The sequence below is a fragment of the Jatropha curcas genome, chromosome 10 (genome assembly GCF_041381405.1).
Source record: "Jatropha curcas cultivar XTBG-Jc1 chromosome 10, XTBG_Jcur_1.0, whole genome shotgun sequence".
In the NCBI taxonomy this organism is placed as follows: domain Eukaryota; kingdom Viridiplantae; phylum Streptophyta; class Magnoliopsida; order Malpighiales; family Euphorbiaceae; genus Jatropha; species Jatropha curcas.
In genome coordinates this window covers 16525480-16546543 of record NC_143160.1, presented here as the reverse complement: position 1 = coordinate 16546543, position 21064 = coordinate 16525480, and the positions used below count along the sequence as shown (strand labels likewise).

The 21064-nt window shown below is 34.5% G+C and overlaps 1 protein-coding gene across 1 annotated transcript in view; it reads left to right on the top strand.

Moving 5' to 3' along the window:
- The first annotated feature begins 1171 nt into the window (after window positions 1-1171).
- GRL (transcription activator) overlaps window positions 1172-21064 on the top strand; it is a 41086-nt gene continuing 21193 nt past the window's right edge. The window contains exons 1-16 of the mRNA XM_089715773.1: window positions 1172-1338; window positions 2119-2749; window positions 2845-2919; window positions 4722-4802; window positions 5087-5167; window positions 5310-5392; window positions 6710-6794; window positions 13306-13431; window positions 13593-13700; window positions 14092-14136; window positions 14215-14357; window positions 15243-15375; window positions 16264-16374; window positions 16585-16663; window positions 17724-17917; window positions 19480-19625. Of these exons, the coding sequence (XP_089571899.1) occupies window positions 2333-2749; window positions 2845-2919; window positions 4722-4802; window positions 5087-5167; window positions 5310-5392; window positions 6710-6794; window positions 13306-13431; window positions 13593-13700; window positions 14092-14136; window positions 14215-14357; window positions 15243-15375; window positions 16264-16374; window positions 16585-16663; window positions 17724-17917; window positions 19480-19625 (1907 nt within the window). The 5' untranslated portion in view covers window positions 1172-1338; window positions 2119-2332. The remainder of the gene's footprint in view (window positions 1339-2118; window positions 2750-2844; window positions 2920-4721; window positions 4803-5086; window positions 5168-5309; window positions 5393-6709; window positions 6795-13305; window positions 13432-13592; window positions 13701-14091; window positions 14137-14214; window positions 14358-15242; window positions 15376-16263; window positions 16375-16584; window positions 16664-17723; window positions 17918-19479; window positions 19626-21064) is intronic.

Sequence of the window (21064 nt, the reverse complement as noted above, 5' to 3'; positions counted from 1 at the left end):
AATAATTAAAAAATTAAATTTAATATTTTAGGTCAATTTAATCTCTAAACTCATTTAAAATGATTAAAAAAAATTATATTTGATATTTTGAGTCAATTTAACCTCTAATTCTTCATTGTATCTAAAACTATAATTGAGATCGAGTTGACTAATTTATTAAAAAATAATTAATTATAAAATATAGGAAAATGATATATAAAGTATATTGTATCTCTCTTTACCTTGATCGATAGTTTTGAGTTTATAAATATTTATTAATTCGAACATTTTAAAATTAACTTCTATCATTAGGTTATCGCTTATAAAATCTTGCATTTTTCATATTGAATAAATTAAAGCTATAATGCATATTTATAAATTTATTATTACAAGGAATGTTTTTATGGATTTTAAATTTATATTCATAAGTGTTGGAAAAATTTTGATCTGGGTGTTTTTAGTGTAGGATAAAAAGGGATAACAAGTCAATTATGTTAAATTAAATCAATTATTAATTTGCGAAAATCAAAACAAGTTTAAGGTTTAAATTAACCAAAAAAGTGAAATTGAATCTTTTTAATCATTTCATGCAAGTTCAATGGCTAAATTAGCCCAAAAGATTAAATCTGATTTTTTTTTTCATCCTAAATGAATCCAGGATCAAATTAATATTTATTTCAAGTATTTACAAGTTATATATCATGCCACATAGTAAAAATTATAAAATTTAAAAGTAAATCTATACATTCCGCCGTATAAATGATATTACTGTTATTAATATAAATATTATAAATAATAGAAGTAAATGATATAAGATCTAGCTATAAACAATAGAAAAATTAGATTAATAAAAGAAATAAAGGAAAAGATTTTAAGTCAGTTAAAGCTACACAGTTTAATTTCCTCAGTTAAAAAAAATTAAAATACAGTGTTATTAGTTAAATTACAAATTTATGAATAAAATATTTTCTGTAAGTTGTATCATTACATTAACTAATTCAGTCTTTTTACTAAAATTTTATTTTAACTTTATTAATTTCAATTTAATTATTTTTGATACTAAAAATTCAATTAAATAAGAAAATTCATTTTGATTACATCTGATTAGCCAAATTAACGAATCAAATCATAAAATTTCCATGTCATCTCTTGCTCCGTTTATCCAATGTCACTAATCCAGCTGTTTTCTACTTAAACCGAGTAACCAACTAACCTTTCTCCTTCCTCCTTCATGTATAGCCTCTGTACCTCTTCTAGCTAAAAAGTTAAAGAGAGACTCAGATCTGAGCTTGATGGTTGCTGCCATCGAACAATCTGAAGCTACTCTGCTTCCCTAATTTCACTGCTCTAACTTATACGGTACTCCTCCATCTCTCTCATTCTCTCCTTCTCTCTTTATATAGTTGTGGCGAATTTTACTTTCCATTCTTACGTTTTCCTGGGAAAATCAGATGGAGTTCGCAAGACTATAACTATTCGTGTTGGTTGAGTTTTAATCTGCTTTCCTTTTGTAATTTGTCCTTAGCCTTGAATTGCATTCTCTCTCACTTGGAAATGTTGTTTTGTATGTGTGTATCCAATCCACGCCTGTGCATTCTTTGTAGTGTGACGAACAATAGGAAATCATTATATAATTTTTCAGGAACTGACTTCTGGTCTTCTTTATTTCAATTTTTTATTATATTTGTTTTACGTTTTTTGAGCTACTAAATTGGCTATTTTTTAGATATTGCTTATGAGGGGGATGATGTAATGGCAATTAATCTTTTTGGCTGGAATTTTGGCTGAAATATGTTGCTAGTGATGCTAGTAGTTTGTATTTATTGGATTTCTATCAGTGGAAATGGAAGAAAGAAGAAAAAAGAAGGGAAATCTTTTTAGAATTCTATTTCTGTACTTGTTTAGTTCTGCGGTGCTAATTTTCTTCTCGAAATGCAGAATTTAATTTTTTATTTGATATAGATGGTACTTAGAGGAAAAGAATTAAAAGAAAAATCTTCATCTTATTTTTTTCCCCTTTCCCTTAAATTTTCTTAGTAGCTAAAACAGAATAATTATGGAGTTCGTTATGATAATTGGGGTAAATATGTAAAAAGTCACCCAGAAAAGGTAAATGCAGGTTTCGTTTCTGTTTTTCAGGCCAAGGGAAACTATTGAAAGGGAAAATATAATGTAATCAATCTGCAGTGGGGGCGACCAGAAAAAGAAAAGCAAGGAAATCATCAACCCTATTATGCAGATGGGACTTATGAAGTGGATAATGAAATAATTTTCAGAACAAAGTGTTAACATTGTGAAAGCTGACACTTATATAAACACAACTTGCCGAGTTTCCAAGTGAACTAATTAATCAATGGCAAAAAAGATGCAGCAAGATTTTTCGGTCCATGATACATCCCTGTCGCCAACGGCTGCGAGATCGAGAGAGTGGGAGGGCCCATCAAGATGGACCGAGTACTTGGGTCCTGATATGACTTCTCCAATGACATTTAGGACTTCTAGGAACAGGGGTTCTGATGGACAGGTTCAGAGTTCAGGTGGTTCTCATAAGGGTTTGAACTTGCAGTGGGTATTACAGCTTACTGAAGTAGCTGAAGGCCTCATGGCCAAAATGTATAGATTAAATCAAATCCTGGATTATCCAGATCCAGTTGGTCATGCATTTTCAGAAGCATTTTGGAAGGCTGGGGTGTTCCCAAACTATCCAAGGATTTGCTTATTGCTCTCGAAAAAGTTTCCTGAACATTTTAGCAAATTGCAACTTGAACGAGTAAGAATTGCTCTATTCTATTAAGGATGCATATATTAATTTTCTTTATGTCTCTTTCAACAAATAGTTCTATAAGTTGGGATGCAACAATGTAGGTTGATAAGATTGCTTTGGATGCTTTGAATGATAGTGCAGAAGTTCATTTACAGTGCTTGGAGCCATGGGTTCAGGTATGGAGCTTGTTTGCTTGCATGCTTTAATTCATCTGTTGCATGTCAGTATTTAAGCCTGCAGATGAGTATTAGTACAAATCATTCTTGTGGTTGGTTTAGGAACAGGCCTTGTTTAGGACCAGGTGTGGTTTAGGACCAGGCCTATGTAGTTTATTAATTTTTGCTTCTCTCATTTCTTTTAGCTAAATATGCTTCTTAATACATTAAAGCATTTTTCTTCTGTCCTGAGCTAATTTCTGAGCATGTTTTGTAGACTGCATGTATTCAATCTAGTTTACAAAAATTATCATCTTTGGCTTTTTAAGCAGTTACAATGGCACAAAAGGTGCAAAAATAGTTGATATTTGAGTAAATTTAGACCACTTAATTCTTAATAAATTCATCATTTTGCTAACTAATGAAGATATTTATAGCAATACTTTTACCTTTTGATAATCAAAAGCCATTTTAAGTAAGTTGTCAAATTTTTATGTATTAGTTTTCCCCTATATTTTCATATTAGGCAATTGTTTCCTAGGAGAGACACCTTACAGAATGGAACTCATTGAAGTGATCAAGAAGTCAGGGTTGCAAGCAAAACTGCCAAGATGAGCTGAGAGATTGTGCTTGACTTGAGCCTAAATATTCTAGCTTGGTCTTTCAATTATTCTCTGAGCATCTTATCTTAGCTTGCCTTATCGACACATTTCTGGGACCCAATCACCCAAGCTGAGCTAGATATCAGCTTAATATAACAAGGATTATGCATTTCTAGGTTTTACTTTGTCATCTACAGTAAATTAATTATGCTCAACTGTAGCAAGTCTTCTTAACTCCTTTTGTTGAGTTTCAAGTATATTCAAGAGTTAAGTGGATCTATTAAGTTAACTGTTTTCACACTAGAAATGTCCCTGACTGCTGGTGGCTAGAGGAGATAGAGTAATGCTACCTGGAGGTGCCCAAAAAAGTAAATAAAATCTTTTATCCATTTAACTGTAGAGACATCCGTTTTTTGAGCTTCTAATGGACAAACAGGTGCATAAAAATTTGTCAATAGTTATAGGTAGTAATTATGTGGCTTTTTGAAAAACTAATAAGTAACCTGTTATTTCAAATGATGTTACTAGCTATCCTGCTGCATGTTAGGAATGTATTGCCGGAAGTTAATGCAAACTGATTTCCTCAATCAACTTAAACTGGTTGAATTGTTTTATGAAGATCATAAGTAGGAAGAAAGGAAGATAGCAAGTAAGAGAGGAAGAGAGAGAAAAGTGGAAGATCTTTAGCAGAAATTGACCTTGATTCTTATTACTAAATTCAAATACAACAAAAACAACAACAACAACCACAACAACCAAGCGTTAATTCAATACAGATCCTGCTTCTCATAGTTTAACTTATAACGATTTCAGTAACAAACAATTGATTATTGACTAAACTGCAACTAATTGTGGTAGGATGGGAAACTTCCGCCAATGGTTTCAACTAATAATCCTTTATGATTAGACTAAATACTGGTGTCTGATAGAGCTGAAAGAATATAGAAAAAACGAAAAGAAAGGGAAAATAGACGAAAGTTTTTTTAAAATAAACTGGATCACTAGATTTAACAGAACTTCAATTAGAAATGGGATTAAGTCATATAGTTGTGGCATTTTCCCACACATCATAAGCTATCAGGTCACAAACAATTATTTGCATGCACTTCCATCTCGACTACTCTAATGATGATGTGGAAATTAATTGATTTCTGATCATTAAAGAGACTTTATCAATATTATTGTCTAGTTGGTAATTTTTTTTTTTTTTATGTGGACCAGCTGCTCATTGACTTGATGGCATTTCGAGAACAAGCTCTGCGCCTTATATTGGATCTAAGTAGTACGGTCATTACCTTGTTGGTAAGTATCAAGATATTTTGTCATTTGACTTGGTCTGATGTGCCAAACATTTGGCCTAAAAAGCCAAATGATCTATAGAACATTAGCCTGCTGATTAGTCTGGGCAATATAGTTCTTGGGTTTCTATCTAAACCCATGAAGATGCTAAATCTGCACCTCCCCCCATACCCATCAGCCCTTTTATTTTGTTCTATTTCTATTTTTTTGCCAAATGTAGATGGATAGAAACATAATGATTGCTCCTGCGCATGATATCTCTGATAACTTGGCACGGTATTTTGCAGCCCCATCAGAACTCACTTATACTGCATGCATTTATGGATCTGTTCTGTTCATTTGTCCGTGTCAACCTTTTCTCTGAGAAGGCAAGTGATCTTTCTGTCTTTCCTTCTCCTTAATTTTTCCGTTCTGTTTATGTATTTGTTGGGTGTATATATATATATATATATATATATATATATTAAGAGCTTTACACATTTGACACTGGAACTTGGATTTCTCACGTAGATACCAAGAAAAATGATGCTACAAATGTATAATCTTCTGCATGCCATGTCAAGAAATGACAGAGACTGTGATTTCTATCATCGGTATGATATACTTTTGATTCATTGACTAATCTTTTTGTGCGTTCACCTAGATGGGACAATTACAACTTAAGTGCCCATACTCCTTTTGTCATATCCTTATCATACTTGAGTTGCAACCTTTCCATGTTTTTTTGTGCCTCATTAGTTGTCAAAAGTAATGAATTTCAAGGACCTGCACTTTGTGCCCAGTCTTTTACATTTACAATTTGCAATTTGCAAATAATGATGTTATTACAGCATGAAACTTGAGTTTTTGTTCAACTAAATTCTGTTTTTGCTAAAACTGCTGATGGAATATATCCACTTTGTTGCTTATGCTATTTGTGAAAGGAAATATATAGGCAAATCTTAATTATGGAAATGAGTATAACAAGCTAGATGTTGCTTTTTTTGAGTTTAAATGCAGTCACCTGAATAACTTTCTTTGTGATAATATGGTATTACAATTTCAGCGTCTTTATTATATCAATTCTTATTAGAATATCATCGTCTTTATTGTATGAATCTTACTTCTACTGTATTGGAATTTAAGTATACTATATATAAAGGACATTGGGGAAGTAAATGGGTCTAAGCTGCTGTATTGATTGTTTTTGGGATTGGATTCCAATCCATGCTAAATATTTGCATGGTTAATTAATTAAGAAAGCTTTTCTCGGTGGTAAATTGCCGGGAAGCTCTTGTACTTTTAACTATATCATTGTAGTCTAGGTTGAACAAAACAGCCTCATGCACTCACTTCACATCTCAAGCATTTGGCTGGTGTAATTGGCTTTGGATTTGCTAAAGATAACATATCGAAAGATAATAGCACAACTAGAGCTACTTAACAAATTGGTAGTTGTGGCCAGCATTCAAGTTTGGATTCTTCTGTTTCAGAAGCACCTTGATGTCGAAATTCATGAATAAGCATGGTAACTTGGTAGTAACAATGCTATTCTGTAGGCATCAAGTGGTCCCAAATTGAATTTGACATTGTACTTGATACAGAGGAATGAAACTGTATCTAGATATGTAGAGTAGATATGTTGAAGGAAGGAAATTTATCTAACTTATATGCAGTCCAATTTGTTTCTTTCCTTGCTCTTTCCTTTATATAGACATAGCCTAAATCTCATTTGTGCTCTTTAGTTTGGATAAAAAAAGGAGAGAGTGATGCAAATTGCCAGCGTTCATAGTTGCTGTAATTTTTTTGTAATTTGTAGTTATTGTTTCTTGTATGGCTGCTTAAGTTTAATTAGCGGAACATTATCGTGTGATTGCTACATTATCTAATATACAATTAATATTTGGTACTTTTATATGTGCGTATATCAGGTTGGTTCAATTCATAGACTCATATGATCCGCCATTGAAAGGGTTACAAGAAGACCTGAATTTTGTTAGTCCACGCATTGGAGAGGTCATTTTTATCCCTTTCTTTATCAGGACAATATATTTATGTTGCTGATCAAATTTCTAACTATTTTTTTGGTATCACATGATAACTTGAATGTGGCATTTGTATATTATTTTTCTCCAAAAATCTTCATAGTGGTTGGTTATTTTAAAAAGCTAGTAGTTGTCTACAAAGTTTAAAGATAAGGTCTCCTCTACTTGTGCTTGTTTGTTCTAATGTCTTTTTTCTTTTGGATTTTTTTTTTAGCTATTTCTAACTTTGCATAGGTTGAAAGAGAGATTGATGGAGGTTAAAAAGACTGAGCAATTAGAGGTTTTGAAGATTTGCTTGATTATTCCTTCAAGCATATTAGGCTCTATATAGGATCAAGATTGATACAAATATGGCAATAGATCCTAGCTATAACTATATAGGATCTTAGCTATAACTATGTAGGAAATTCTACAATAATTACAGTCATAATTAAAATATATTTTAACACTCCCCCTCAAGCTAGAGCAAACATGTCATATGCTCCTAGCTTGTTACAAATATAATCAATCCGAGGACATCTAAGGGATTTGGTAAGAATATTTACCAACTTATCATTTGAATTGATGAAGGATGTAATGATACAACCCGACTGGATCTTTTGCCTAATAAAATGACAATCTATCTCTATATATTTCGTTCTTTCATGAAACATTGGATTTGGCAATATGCAATGCTACCTAATTATCACATATTAGTTTCATTTGTTTCACTTCGCCACACTTGATCTCCTGAAGAAGTTGTTTTAGCCAAATAAGTTCACATGTAGCTAATGCCATGACTCGATATTCCGCTTCTGCGCTTGATCTAGCCACAACATCCTGCTTTCTACTCTTAGAGGATATCAGATTTCCTCCAATCATAACATAATAGCCTGAAGCATACCATCTATCAGATGGAGAACCTGCCCAATTAGCAATAGAGTAGCCAACTACTTGTGTATGGCCTTTGTCTTAATATAACAAACCTTGCCTGGGAGTACTTTTGATATACCTTAGAATGCGAACAACAGCATCCCAATGGCTATCACATGAAGACTGGAGAAACTGGCTAATTATACTAACTGCAAAAGAAATATCTGGTCTTGTGATTGTCAGATAATTAAGCTTACCAACAAGCCTTCTGTATCTGCTAGGATCTTTAAATGGCTGTCCCTATCTTGGAACAAGTTTCACATTGGGATCCATAGGAGTATCCACAGGTTTGCAGTCTACCATGCTGGTTTCTTCTAGTTTGTTGAGTGCATATTTCCTCTGTGAAATTGTAACACTTTTCTTGAATTGAGCTACCTGTATCCCCATAAAGTATTTTAGTTTTCCTAGGTCTTTGGTTTGAAAGTGACTAAACAAATGCTCCTTAAGTTGGGAGATCCCTTTGTGATCATTGCCTGTTATGACAATGTCATCAACATAAACCACCAAATAAGTACATTTACCATACTCTCCATGTCGGTAAAAAACTGAATGATCAGCCTCACTTCGACTCATGCCAAATTGCTGAACAATAGTACTAAATCTTTCAAACCGCGCACGTGGAGATTGTTTCAAGCCATATAGAGATCGTCGTAGTCGATGTACCAAACTAGATTCCCCCTAAGCAACAAATCTAGGAGGTTGCTCCATATATACTTCCTCAGCTAACTCCCCATGCAAGAAAGCATTTTTAATATCAAGCTAATGAAGAAGCCAATGGTAAATATAGCTGCCAAAGAGAGAAATAGTCGAGCAGAAGCAATCTTTGCCACTGGCAAACAAGTGTCACTGTAGTCAAGGCCATAAATTGGTGTGTACCCCTTGGCAACAAGTCTTGCTTTCAAACGGTCAGTTTTGCCATTAGGACCAACTTTGACAGTGTAAACCCAACGGCAGCCAACGGTACTTTTGCCAGGAGGCAATTGAATAAGTTCCCAGGTACCATTATTGTGAAGAGTAGTCATTTCTTTAGTCATAGTTGCAGACCAACTAGGATTTACAAGTGCTTCACTGATATTCTTAGGTATAGAAATAGTAGACAAGGTAGAAACAAAGGCATAATAGGAGGAAGATAAACAATGATAACTCAAGAAATTATAAATAGGATAAGGGTTTCAAGTGGAACGAATACCTTTCCGAAGAGCAAGGAGAGGATTAGCTGCCTTTGTTATTGGCATGATCAGAGTAGGAGGTGAGACTGGTATAGGAGAGGAGTCACTAGGTTGTGTACCTGTATCCAAAGTAAGGTTATTATTAGGACGACGATAATAGACCTGAAGAGCTGGAGTTGGAAGAATAGGAATTGGTAGGATTGCAGAAACCAGAGTGCCGATGAGTTGGTCGGTTAGGAAAGTAAGGAGTCGTCTCAAAAAAGGTGACATCTGCATAAACTAAGAACTTAGAAGAAACAGGGTCGTAACATTTATATCTCTTTTGTAGACGAGAATATTCTAAGAAGACACTTGATTGACTTGGGCTGAAGTTTATCTTTCCTAGGAGTATGGTCATGGACAAAACAAGTACAACTAGAGATTCAGAGAGGGAAGACTAAAAGGTTCCTTTGAAGGAAACAAAATAGAATGAGGACTTTGATTTTGTAAAATAGAAGAAGGCATCCTATTAATAAGGAAACAAGCAGTGAGAACTGCATCCCCCCAAAAATGAAGTGGAACATGATGATGAAGTAAAGTACGAGCTATTTCAATGAGGTGATGATTCTTTTGCTCGACAACTCAATTTTGTTGGGGTGTATAGGCACAAGAAGATTGATGAAGAATACCCTGAGAAGACATAAATTCATTAAATGATTGAGAAAATATTCTTGAGCATTATCACTGCACAATGTTTTAATGGAGACACCAAATTGATTTTGAATCTCAATACAAAATTTGAAAGATGGAGAACAACTTGGAACGATTTTTCATTACAAATAACCATGTACAACGGGAGTAGTCATCAATAAAAGTAACGAAATAATTAAACCCCAAAGTTTGACTGACACAACTAGGACCCCAAACATCCGAATGAACAATGTCAAACATAGAAGAGGCTTTAGTATTGACACACTTAGGAAAAGAAACACGAGCTATTTCACAAGTTGACAGGACTCACATTCTAAAACATTTAAGGAAGATAAACTATGAACTAAATATTAAAATTTGGTCAGACTAGGTGTCTAAATCGATTGTGAAGAAGTTCAACGGAAGCAGTAGAAGCAAAAACAATAGTGGATCTGGGAGTGGAGAGGTAGTATAGCCCTTGTGACTCGTATCCTACTCCAATCATCTTCCCCATATGTTGATACTGCACAATTACATAGTCAGCTATAAAGAACACTATGTATTTAAAGTGTTTGGTCAGTTTATGATGGAAATTAAATTATAAGGACATTTAGGAGCAAACAGGACTGAGGTCAAAGTCATTGAAGTGGGATGAACTTCCCCAATACCTTTAACGTCAGTTTGTGAACCATTAGTTAGGGAAACTGTAGATGAGGTTGGAGAAGGGACGACAATAGAAAAAAGTGTTTCATTACCAGAGATATGATCAGAAGCACCATAATCAAGAACCCAAGGATCATAAGTTGTGGTCTGAGTCAAACAAGCAACCGAAGTGCTAGACTGAAATACAGAGGATGACTGCTGTAGTGCTTGTTGTTGGCTGCCCGAAAGTGCACATGTTCATCATAATCGGACCCTATCAAAGTTACTGAATTACCTGATGTACCAGGCAGGAGAAGAATTCCAGCTCCATTACTTTGAAACAAATAAGCAACAGGTCGTTCGGTGCTAGTAGATTGATGATGAGGTGGTTTACCATGCAATATCCAACAAATTTCCCGAGTATGACCAGGCTTGTCACAATGAGTACAGTGTTTAGATTTGTTATCTTTCCACTTTCGAGTACCAGTCTATACCGCAAACACAAAGGCTTCAATATTAGGTGGTGGAGCTGGACTCATAGAGATGTGAAGAAGAAGAGCAGAGATCTCTTCCAATGTGGGAATGGCAGAACCTGTCAGTATTTAATCTTGAACTGAACTAAGATCAGGTCAAAGACCTATGAGTGCCAGGACCATGAAGAATTTATTCCTCTGTTGTTCTCGTGTAGTAATACTTTTTGAGAACGGAGCATCAACCACTTTTCCCTCACAGACATCCACTGAAAAAGGAAAACTATCTACATGGTTAATTGGCCGACTTCCCCTTCTTTTATAGTAGGTAGTAATAGAATTAAATTCATCTAGTAATGTCCCAACCTGTCTAAGATAACTAGCCATATCCTATTGATTTTGCTGCAGATTGATATTATAAGAGACAACTTTGTATATTCGTTGTATGTCATTAGTATATAATGTCTTGGCTTTGGTCCAGACCTTACAACAGGTTTTGCAAGAATGAAATAAGGAAAGTAGTTTGGGATCAAGAGAGTGCCACAACAAACTAAACAATTGGGCATCAAGTTTAGACCATGCTGCCTTATATTTTTCTTCAATGGAAGTGATATTTTTAGTCAAATGATCATCATATCCTTGTCCCATAAACCATATTTCAACAGAAGAAGACCAAGAAATATAATTGCTACTTAGGAATTTCACAGTAGTAATAATAGGGGAATTAGAGAAGAGAGGTTTAATAAGTGTAGGTTCGGTCATGTTTTTGAGTTTTGGCTAGAAAAATGGAAATTTTGTACCTTAGGAGGAGACTATGAGTACCTTGGTCTTGAAAAGAGAGGGAAACAATAAGGGGGTGGCTAGAAAAGGGATTGTCGGACTCAGGCAAACCGGTCGGTGGTGGCCGTTGAAAAAGAGGTTGCTGGAAGTGAGCTCACGCGCCGGTGCATGGGTCGGAGTAGGAAAGCTTTCGGCGGCGCATGGTGGTTACTGGCGGAGTTTCCGGAGATGAAATTCTGCGTCCTGAGTCTGGCAGCTGTGGAATCGATCTACAGTAGTGGTAAGATCCAACTCCCACCGGATGTGGGCGAGTTCACTCGGCAGTACTGTTTAGGTCAGAAATGCAGTGCAGAAAATTGCAAAATCGCAGTGCAGAAAATTGCAGAAATAGGAATTTGTGTTTGGGGAAGAAAAAGGGAAATAATCAGACCTTTTTAGGCTCTGATACCATGAGAAATTAGAGAGAGGTTTTGAAGCTTTGCTTGATTATTCCTTAAAGCATATTAGGCTTTATATAGGATGAAGATTGATATAAATATGGTAATAGATCCTAGCTATAACTATATAGGAAATTCGACAATAATTACAATCATAATTATAATATATTCTAACACCAAAAAGTTTTTTTCTACCCTTGAAAATCATTTTTTTTTTTTTTTTGTCTTTAGTTATGCCATTTAGCTTCTCTCTTTCCCTGTCCCTGTATTAGGCGCTTGATGAATAATCTAAAATGGATCCTGCAAGCATATTCACAAGCTTGGTCATAAATCCAGATTTTACCTTAAAATTTGTATATTTTTGTGCTGCTAAGCAACAATATTTTACAAGTAAGTACTTGAATAATGACTATGAAAGCCTTGTACCTTCTAGTCACTCTAGTGACTTTCTGATGCTGAGAAATCCTGCAAGCATATTTACAAGTTTGGGCATAAGTCCAGATCTTTATCTTAAATTCTGTATTCTTTTTGTTAAATGGTTCCTAAACAACAATTTTATGGGAATAAGTACTTGCATAATGACTATGAAAATTTCCTTTTTCTTCTAGTCACTGAAGTGAGTTTCTACCGTTGAGGTGGAGCTGACTTGAAGCCATCTAATTCATGTGTACATGTCATGTTGATCCTGTCATTATGAGATCCTTCAAAAATGTGAATTCTAGTTAATTTGTAGCAGGTAATACAAAAACTAGTATTAATAAATTGACAAAATGGTTTTGTATTGTGGAAAAACAAGAACTGTTAACAAGCTCATGATTAGTGGTGGTCCCACTTGCCAATTTAGACTGAATCCACAGATTGTCAATTACATACATGGACAAAAGAATTTTACTTAGCTCTGACTCAACACCAAACATTGTCTTAAGTGATAAAAATGCATAAATTGTTATCATTTTTATCATACAAATACTTGATTGCATTATATTAATGTCTATAGTAGCACTTAACGTTGTAGGACATATGTGCACTAAATAGTTTTACATTAGCTCTGACTCAACAAAAAGCATCGACATAAGTGATCGAAATTAATAAATTGTTATGATTATTATTATTCAAAGGTTTGGTTGCATTATATTATTGTTTAAGGACCAATGAACCACATTGTAAAAATATATAAAAAATCTAGAATTATTTCTTTCACCAATAAATTCACCATTTTTCTAATGTTTAATGTGGTATGGTTAAGCAATTACCTCACATTACATGCTTTCTTTGCATATTTATTGTAAATACTGGTAGTTTGTATTGTCTATAGTAACACTTAATGTTTTTCATTTTCATTTTTGGCTTGGTAATAAATCTCTTCTTTCTTGAAAGTTTCTAGTTTCCATTTTCTTCTATAGGTTTTAGAGGCTGTGGGTCCAATTATTTTCCTATCTACAGATACAAGGAAGCTCAGAAATGAGGGATTTCTAAGCCCGTATCATCCTCGATATCCAGATATACTTACAAATTCTGCTCACCCAATGGTAAATTTTGTTCTTTTAAAAGACATTGAGATTTGTTGATGATGAATTGTCCTTAGGTTTGCCAAATTATTGCGATTACTTTTAGAAGCACTAACCTTTGACACCTTAGTTAATTACAAGTCTAAGTTCTAATTATTTTTGTGTTACTTTTTACACTTTAGAGGGCCCAAGATCTTGCAAATGTTACTTCTTACAGGGAATGGGTGCTACTTGGATATCTTGTTTGTCCTGATGAATTACTTCGTGTCACTAGCATCGACATTGCTCTGGTACGTTTCGCATGATTAATGGCCTTAATGCTTATTGAACACATGATATGAGGAAGTGAGCATATTTTCGAAGTTAATTAATCAAAGAATTTAAGTCCTGTGTGAATGGAACTTTTTGCAGCAGTGCACTCAAGAACATAAATTGTTGCATTTTAATGGGCATATATTATTTAGGAAGAATATATGAACGTATCATGCACTTGTTCTTTTTACTTCTTTCTCTCAGTGCTTGTTGTTTTGTACTTCTTTTTCTCAATGCTTCCTTCTTTATTCATCATTGCTTTCCAATTAAAACATTCTTATTCTGATGGTAATTTATGGTTGTGAAACTGCATTGTATTGTTTGCTTGTTATCTTACATTACTTTTTATCTTTTCAAAATGGTGGTTAGGTTGTGCTAAAGGAAAATCTGATTCTTACACTGTTCAGGGATGAGGTGAGTGGTGTTGGTTATTGTCAAAACAGCATTCTCCATTAATGTTATCTGGTTTTCATTCAAATCTTGAATGTGCAGCACGTATTATTGCATGAAGATTATCAATTATATGTTTTGCCACGGATATTAGAGTCAAAGAAGATGGCTAAATCTGGACGTACTAAACAAAAGGAAGCAGATCTGGAGTACAGTGTGGCAAAGCAGGTGGAGAAAATGATCTGGTACAACTAATATTGTTTATTGGATAGCTTTGATGCAATGAGTTAACTTGTTTAGACAATTTTTCTTGAGAAAGTTGAGCTACATCTAGAATAAGAAATCTTTTTTCTTTCTGGTTTCTCGAAATTATTGTATTAACCTACAAAATTTCAAGTTGTGCTCATAGTTTTAAATGCATGAATTTTTTCACTGGATATGGATTCTGAACTGCTAGCACCAATTTTTGTTGGCTCAAAGTTGGTCCTAGTCAAAGCCAATTTGTCATGTATAGTTTGAAGAGTTGATTGTGCATGCATAGATTTACCAGATGCAAACTATGAAGTCACTTTCTACTTTTTAGCTTATATTCTGCTCTAGAAGCATTGGATTGCCAGTATATCTTTGATCAAGAAATAAACTGTTTTCATTTATGTCTTTTGATGGCATATTTTAAGTTTCAGATTCAAATCGAGTTGAACAGGCTGTTGGTATGAAAGAGCTTTATTTCCATCAGTTCTGAACTGAATAGACATTTCCAATGCATTTGCAAAGGGTAGTATGTGAAAATAAAAAAGGGCAAAAAAATACAGAGACACCTGTTGCAGTTATGATTCCAGTTTTTTTTATCTTGTAAAACGCACTGACCTCTGTTGGTCGGATAACATAACACGATTAAGATGTGGAGCTAGCCTCTTTTCATGTTAAAATTTCTTGAAAATTGCTACTGAAATTTGTTAGATGACCTTCTATCCCCTGCCACCCCACACCCCACTGAAAAAAGAAGAGAGAGAAAAGAGGAATAAATAAAGTACCTTACTGTAATTCTTTTGGAGACAAAAGAAGTGGAAGAAAAATCACCATGCTTTGTGTTTCAGTATAATTCTAACTTAGATTGGTGATGGCTGCAGTGAAGTGCATGAGCAAGCACTTGTGTCATGTGATGCCATTCACCGTGAGAGGAGAATATTATTAAAGCAAGAAATTGGAAGGATGGTGCTCTTTTTTACGGATCAGCCAAGTTTATTGGCCCCAAACATCCAGGTAAGACTGTCCATAGACTCATTACAGACTGTCTAACAAGATACTAAGGTGATTGTATCTTCTTTTATATCTTAATTTTGTGTGCGCCTTCAAAGGAGCTTTCAGAACATTTTGTAGATTGCCTGTGCATTGGGATGCGTCTCATGATTATGTAGCTAATCATTGGCTTTATTTACAATCCTTTTTGAAGTCTCTGAGGCTGGAAATGCTTGTTTCCTATGAAACACATTTCATGTGAAAATACTTGGACTTGTCACAGGCAACATTTATGAAACAGTTTGGAGAAGCCATGGAAGTCCTAAAATTGTTCTCTATTTGTCGGAAGAGAGTGGACTACCTTTAAGGAAATTATTTGTCCTTGCACTATTTTTAGATAAAATTGCTTTCCTACTTTCTCTGGGGTTCCGCCAATAGTAATTTCAGATGGGTATCTTTTTCAGACATTCAATGTGTTTGGGCTTTGACCTCTGAAAAAGTAACTTTAACTGGATTTTAAGCTTGCCTTTTCTTGCTGTTTTCACTGGCTGGGAGAGAGTTAATTCCATTTTTGAAATCCATTTTTCGTATTAAAGAAGATTCGACCCTGACTCTTGTAATTTTAAGTCTTTGTTATCACAAATACGTGTATATTTCCAATTCTTTACATGCGTGTACCATCGTGCACCCTTGTGTTATAGCTTTACTTGTAGAGAAGCTGATATATCAAAACTTTGTAGAGGAGTTTAGCCGAATCTAGAGAATTGGGAAGACTAATGGAATAAAAAAAAAAAGAGATGCAGCTTTTTAATCCCTCTCCTTTTCATTTTTTTAGTAATTAATTTATTAGTTACCCAGATCCAGTGTAGAACAATGCTATATTCTTCACTAATTTTATGTCATTCCCTACAGATGGTATTTTCTGCATTGGCTTTGGCCCAATCTGAGGTCATCTGGTATTTCCAACATGTAGGGATTGGATCATCAAAATCTAAAGCACCTCGAGTGGTACCAGTAGACATAGTATGTCAGCTTCTCCCATTTATTGTTTAAATGCATTACCATTTCATTTCTATTATTAGTATGGTTACCAGCATCCCTAAAAAAGCTGATTGGAGGAAAAGTATCCGTATGGCCAAGCCAGTTTTGCACTGAGACTTAGTTGAGTTGTAATGTGACTGCCAAGAAACTTTGAAATGTTTAAAGTGCATCTGCTGCTATTTTTGGTTGCAGGATCCAAGTGATCCAACTATTGGTTTCTTGCTGGATGGAATGGATCGTCTATGTTGTTTAGTACGCAAGTATATTGCAGGTTAGGATGCGCTTGATATAAACAAACTTTAGTTTTTCTTTTTCATGTGTTGTACATTGTATAATTATATGTAAATGGAATACAAATATATATAGTAGTCAAATGAGCAAATAAACTATTGCATTCTCCCACAAATTTTTTTTTCTTTTACTTATTCTTTTTGTGTAGGAGGGTATGGGTAAGCAGTTGGGAATTTATGGATTACTGCAATTGAGATATTACAGTACATTACTGTGCTTCATAGATTTCAATCCTCATTTATTCTTGATGAATTATCTTTTTCTCTATTGTTGATTGTTTTCTTGAATCCCAAGTCCTATGCTGTTTATGGGATTAATGACCGTGTGGATGTGGAAGCTATTTTTGGTGCATATTTTGCTGAAGTCTTTGGTGTGCTAGATGGCATTATCTACGAAATGAAAGTTGGTATTTTCTTATGATGAAGAATGATACAACCAACCTTAAATCTCAGAAAGCCAATTTGAGAATTCCCGTGTTCATAAAATGATTTTCTAGAAGTTTGGAAGTCTATGCAAATGGGTATCAAGCCATTGGTTGGGAAAGTTAAGCAACAAGAGTAAAAGGCTGCTCTCCCATGTTTCTTAGGAGGTCTAATATTCATAATCCAGTAATTGCAAACAGTAACCCTTGCATTACCAGTACAATGATGAAAATTCTTTGTTCATAGTTTATTATCTGTCCCTCTATACTTGAGGTTTTGCTATAAAAATTTGTGCATCATGTTCTGCAGTATTACATTGCAAGTCATATGTGGCAGCTAACTTGCCATTCATATTTCTTACGTAAGAATGCAGGATATATACATAATTTATGTTCCAATTTATCTCAGCAGAAAATGAAAAACAGGTCTACTGGAGTTACAAAGCACACATCTTATGGAATTTGGTTTTGATTCCTTTCATAATCATTGCCGTGATCTTATCATCTTGAATATTGGCCATACACTTGACTATGCAGCTGCCATATATTTTGCACGCTCCTCTTCATTCACATAGCTCTCATATGGATGAAGTAATTAAAATATTTATATGTAATGCAGCTATTCGGGGATATGCATTATCATACCTTTCTTCATGCGCTGGTAGAATCCGATTTTTGTTGGGAACTCCAGGAATGGTGGCCCTTGACCTTGATGCGAGCTTGAAAGGGCTTTTACAGCAGATTGTTCATCATCTTGAAAACATTCCAAAGCCACAGGGTGAAAATATTTCGGCCATCACATGTGATTTATCTGTAAGAATCTTTGCGAACCATTCTTTTCATTTTTACTTTTTATGCTTAGATTTTTGGATATGAACCATTACCTATTTGTTTTTGAAGTACCACTAACTACAGTTAAGAATTAGACTGCAAATGAAACAGGTTCTTAGTGGAGACTGAAATGATGTAATCAGTACATGTTGTTTGAATGAAAAAAAATAAAAAAAAGAAGAGAAACAAAGACAATTATGATCTTAATTTATCTATCAACTCTGCAATGGATGAAGCCCTGGAAAAAGTCATTTATGTTTTGCATGTCTTTAGAAGTCTTCACTTGTTTCTTTTGTCTTAGCATGCCTTTAGAAAATTTCTTGCAGGAAATTTAGATAGACGAAATCTAGGGTTTTCAGGGGCTATGAACAATTATTGGGGCACTGTATGAGAAATATTCAATTATAGAGAGAAAAGAAGTTTGAGATAAAAATTAGGAGAAGGAATTCTTAAGCACAAGGGCCTCTTAAATCAACAAAATTCTTAATTCTCTTATACAATTCTTTAAAAAAAAAAACTAGTCACATCATTATTCTTAGAGATTCTATTAAACAGAAGTCAGCAGTTTTTAAAAGAAAATTCTAATGTTGCAAGTAACCCATTTCACCAAATATAATTATGTAATTAATCTCATCAAAGGAAATTTGAATATTAATGGTGTTTAATTTAATGGAAATGCATGTACTTATCAACACTCTAGCAATTTGAATGTTTCATTGTTTGAGTTGGTCAAGTTTGACTTGATAGATATCTTTGTCGTTCATGTAATTAGTGCCTGCTTTACTTGATACAAAAATTAGAGAGCCTATGGATCCTTTTTGGAAAACTCTCTCTTTCCAAGTCAACTTGTGACCAATCCTTAAGAAGCCACTGACTCAGCAATCTCAGTTAATAGGTGGTCAACGTGAGGATGTCTTTCTCAAGTATTTTAGCAGTTAGCTGCTTAGTTGTAGCTTGGAGGAAGTGGGTCCTAGTAGATTACTAGTCTAGTTCAGCTGTGAGATAGGAGCCTCCTTTTAAGGCTACATTGGGCTACAGCATGTTGGGAAGAAATGAAAGAATTTTCTGCCTGAATGGCCCATACCAAAATGGAGTTCCATGAACAGTCCCCCTGCTCTTAAAAATTCATCAAAAGTCTTCAAATTTCTGAGATTTAGGTGTTAGCTTGTTATGTTTAGTTAGAACCTACGCATTTCCATTTATGGCAAATGTTTTCTTGACACACCTGTGATTCTCAGCATGCGGGATTGATAGTGGTGGAAGAAACCACTGGTTTTATTTAGATTTATTTTGTGACTTCTTCTATGTGATATGGCTTCATAAGATGAAATAAAGGCCTAACTTCATGATAATCACATTGGAGTTTAAGCTCGGGCTTTTACACTTCTTTTTTCTCATACCAAGGTGATAATAGAAAATTTCTTATTGAACTTATCATTAGCCTAGAACACTCATCTTTCTTGTGCCATTGGTTTTATTTTCATTTGAGTGTTGGCATTTTCATGAGGATGTTCATTGCATCATAATTTCTTGTTGTTAAGCAGGTATTCCGTAAGGATTGGTTGTCAATATTGATGATTGTCACATCCGCTAGGTCATCTATAAACATAAGACATTTGGAGAAGGCTACTGTCTCCACTGGAAAGGAAGGATTACTGTCAGAAGGAAATGCTGCATACAATTGGTCTAGGTATTCTTGAACTTTTATTTGACACGAGTTTTGTTATTATCTATCCTTATTCTTGAAATATCATAAAAGAACATAGTTTTTGGAAAAAGATTTATAAAATAATTGGACTATGTGGTGGCTATTAGAAGTGTATGCAAGCCCCAAAAGCTGTTGCTTTATTTGTTCCTAGTGAGACCCATTCACCTTGGCAAATTTGAAGTGTACAAGATGCATTCCTAGGCTTGAGACTCGGCACAAAAAAGTGCATGGCCTCATTATGATTGCATGATTGGTTACATTTAGCAGTAAGCACAAAATAAAATTGTAATTGTTTTCATTTTGATGTGCTTTCACATATTCTTTAAACATATTCTTCGACAAATGCTCTAGGACATTTGAATAACCTATGTAGGATGGTGGCATCTAGTTTGTGCAACAGCACAAAATTCTAGAATTTAAGTGGTTAAATAAAATAATCTGATGGATTTTTTTCTCTCTTCTTCTGTCCGAAGAAATGATTCATCGAAATAATGAGCCACCATTGATATCGACACATCTGAGATCGCCAAATGTTCGGGAGTTCCTCTATTCAATCCTTTTCCTTCTTGTTGCTGGATATCTCGTTCGTGCACATCTTCTCTTTGTTTCTCGAGCCTACAGTGAGTTACAGATAGAGTTCGAAAATGTCAAATCTTTGATGATTCCATCATACATGATTGAGTTGCGAAAACTTCTGGGTAGGTTATCCTACATCTGAACTGAATTCTTTCTGGTATCCAATGTAGAGTTAGGATATAGGTGTAGGTTAAGTAAATCAATGGATAGTTTTAGTCCTCTTGAAAATACCAGTATAAGCGAAGACCCAATTCTAAATGATACAGATAAAAACACCCATTGGTGGAGTAATGGTGACATCTCTAGTTACAGTAATGTTGATCATTTAGTGGGCACATTGTGAGCTTGTACACATGCTTCTAGAGCTACTCGATTAGTTACAGCACCAAGTGCATTTCCCCAAGGGTGCTCTAAAGTTCCTCCACCGAAATGTAGTACAGAATCATCTCCAAAGATCTCGGTTAGAGCAGGCATATGCCAAACGTGAATACCTCCTGAAGCCTTATCTACTGCAACTTATCTAATTAATAGAATGCCTTCTCAAGTATTAAATCTTAACTCCCCATATTTTCGTCTGTATCATCAATATCGTAATTATCATGCTTTACACACATTTGGTTGTGTTTGTTTTGTTTATCTACCTTCTCATGAACGTCATAAACTTTTAGCTCAATCTGTTAAATGTGCGTTTATGAATTATAATTCTTCTCAAAAGGGTTTTGTTTTCTATGATTCAACTTCTAACAAATTTCATGTTTCTCGAAATGTTATTTTCTTTGAGCATCAATATTTCTTTCCTAATCTTGTTGAGTCTTCTTCTACTTCTCCCATTCTTCCAATTTTTG